Below are 1,497 nucleotides of genomic sequence, written 5' to 3'. Positions count from 1 at the left end.
TGTAGTCCTCTGTTATTGGGTAACGGTGAAGAAGGTTAGCATGTTTTTGTTTGTAGCTCGGTGTTGATTTCTCACTGTCATTATTATTCATTATCCATTCATGATTTTTCTTAATCATGGCATGATCAGCTTCATTTAAGTAGTGTTTTAGAAAACATGTTATCTGCTCACTTAAAAGAACATGACGTCTGGTCACCATCTAAAATTAACTCTTTTTGAGAGACAGAGAGCTGGTTTCAAGCCGGCAGAGCGCAGCGGTGTTTTATTGTAAAGGACCACAGGAGGCAGTTAGCTGGGTCGCAGGGGCATAGATGTCCCAAAACAAACAATACCTCACAGTGACGGGGTGCAAAGAACTGAACTATATAGTGTGTGTAATGACACTACAGAATTGAGGTGATTTGGATCTGGAGAGTGAGCTAAGTGGTTTGAGAGTGTGAAGTTGGAAAGCAGAACGTTAACCATGCACCATTTTAAATTGGGCAAAACATAACCCAAAACATAACCAAAACAAACTGCAAATGCAACAACGAGTTTATGACCAATTTAAACTTTTGACTACTTTTTATAGCACTATGAGTGAATTGGTCACGAATTCTTATGATAGGAACTGCAAATATGGGCCGTAACCCTTATGTGTCAATAGGGCCTTAATGGAAACACATTAAAAAAATCCATTTCCTGGATGGATTTTCCTCAGGTTTTTCACCTGCAATATTCAGTTCTGGCTATACTCACTATACATTTTTTAACAATTCTAAGAAACTTTGTGTTTTCTATCCAAATCTACCCAATTATATGCATACCCCTAGCTTCTGGGCCTGAGTAACAGGCAGTTTTCTTTTAAGGAGTTTTAATATGATTTGACTCTGTTGCAGGCTGTTAGTCACAGAAGAAGGTGTGCTTTCTCTATTCTCAGCTTCTTGTGGTCACACCCACACATCATATTGCACTGGTTACAGTGTAAAATAGGGAAAGCTAAGCGTGAACGTTTTTTAATACAACTGTCTGTCATTGTATTTCTCTTTGTGTTTGCCAGACTCACTGCTGGTCAACTCACAGCACATCCTGTAAAGTGTTGGCCTCTGTTCTCAGTTCAACCTCACACTGAGAGAGCTGGATCTGAGTAACAATAACCTGAAGGATTCAGGAGTGAAGCTGCCCTCTCTGCTGGACTGGGGAATCCAACTGTAAAACTGGAGAACTCTGAGGTCAGTATTCCTGTCGTTGGTCAACAAGTGGTAACTGTTTCACCAGATCACAAGTGTTTACCAGACAAATGTCCAACGTATGTGTTTGAACAGGTGAAGCGTATGGTTTTAAATTTGGTGCTATGCTCCAGCATTTTTGGTGTTTGGGGGATATTAGGTGACAGTCGATTGTCACCTCTATTTGAAGGTTAATGTGAGAGGTTGTATGTTTTGTTTGTAGCCTCTGTTTATTGGTAATGGTGAGAGGTAGCATGTTTTTGTTGTAGCCTCTGTTTATTGGTAATGG

At 40.0% G+C, this 1,497-nt stretch overlaps 1 protein-coding gene across 1 annotated transcript in view; it reads left to right on the top strand.

Annotated features, from left to right (window-relative positions):
• Positions 1-1,194, top strand: part of LOC112078611 (protein NLRC3-like) — a gene marked incomplete at its 5' end in the record, with an annotated part of 7,108 nt that extends 5,914 nt beyond the window's left edge. Inside the window, one exon of the mRNA XM_024144789.2 lies at positions 1,096-1,194. Coding sequence (XP_024000557.2) covers positions 1,096-1,194 — 99 coding nt within the window. The remainder of the gene's footprint in view (positions 1-1,095) is intronic.
• Positions 1,195-1,497: the final 303 nt, after the last annotated feature.

This window comes from Salvelinus sp. IW2-2015, unplaced genomic scaffold (genome assembly GCF_002910315.2).
Source record: "Salvelinus sp. IW2-2015 unplaced genomic scaffold, ASM291031v2 Un_scaffold5956, whole genome shotgun sequence".
In the NCBI taxonomy this organism is placed as follows: Eukaryota; Metazoa; Chordata; class Actinopteri; order Salmoniformes; family Salmonidae; genus Salvelinus; species Salvelinus sp. IW2-2015.
The sequence above is the reverse complement of the archived record's forward strand: the minus strand, read 5'-3'. Positions and strand labels throughout refer to the sequence as shown.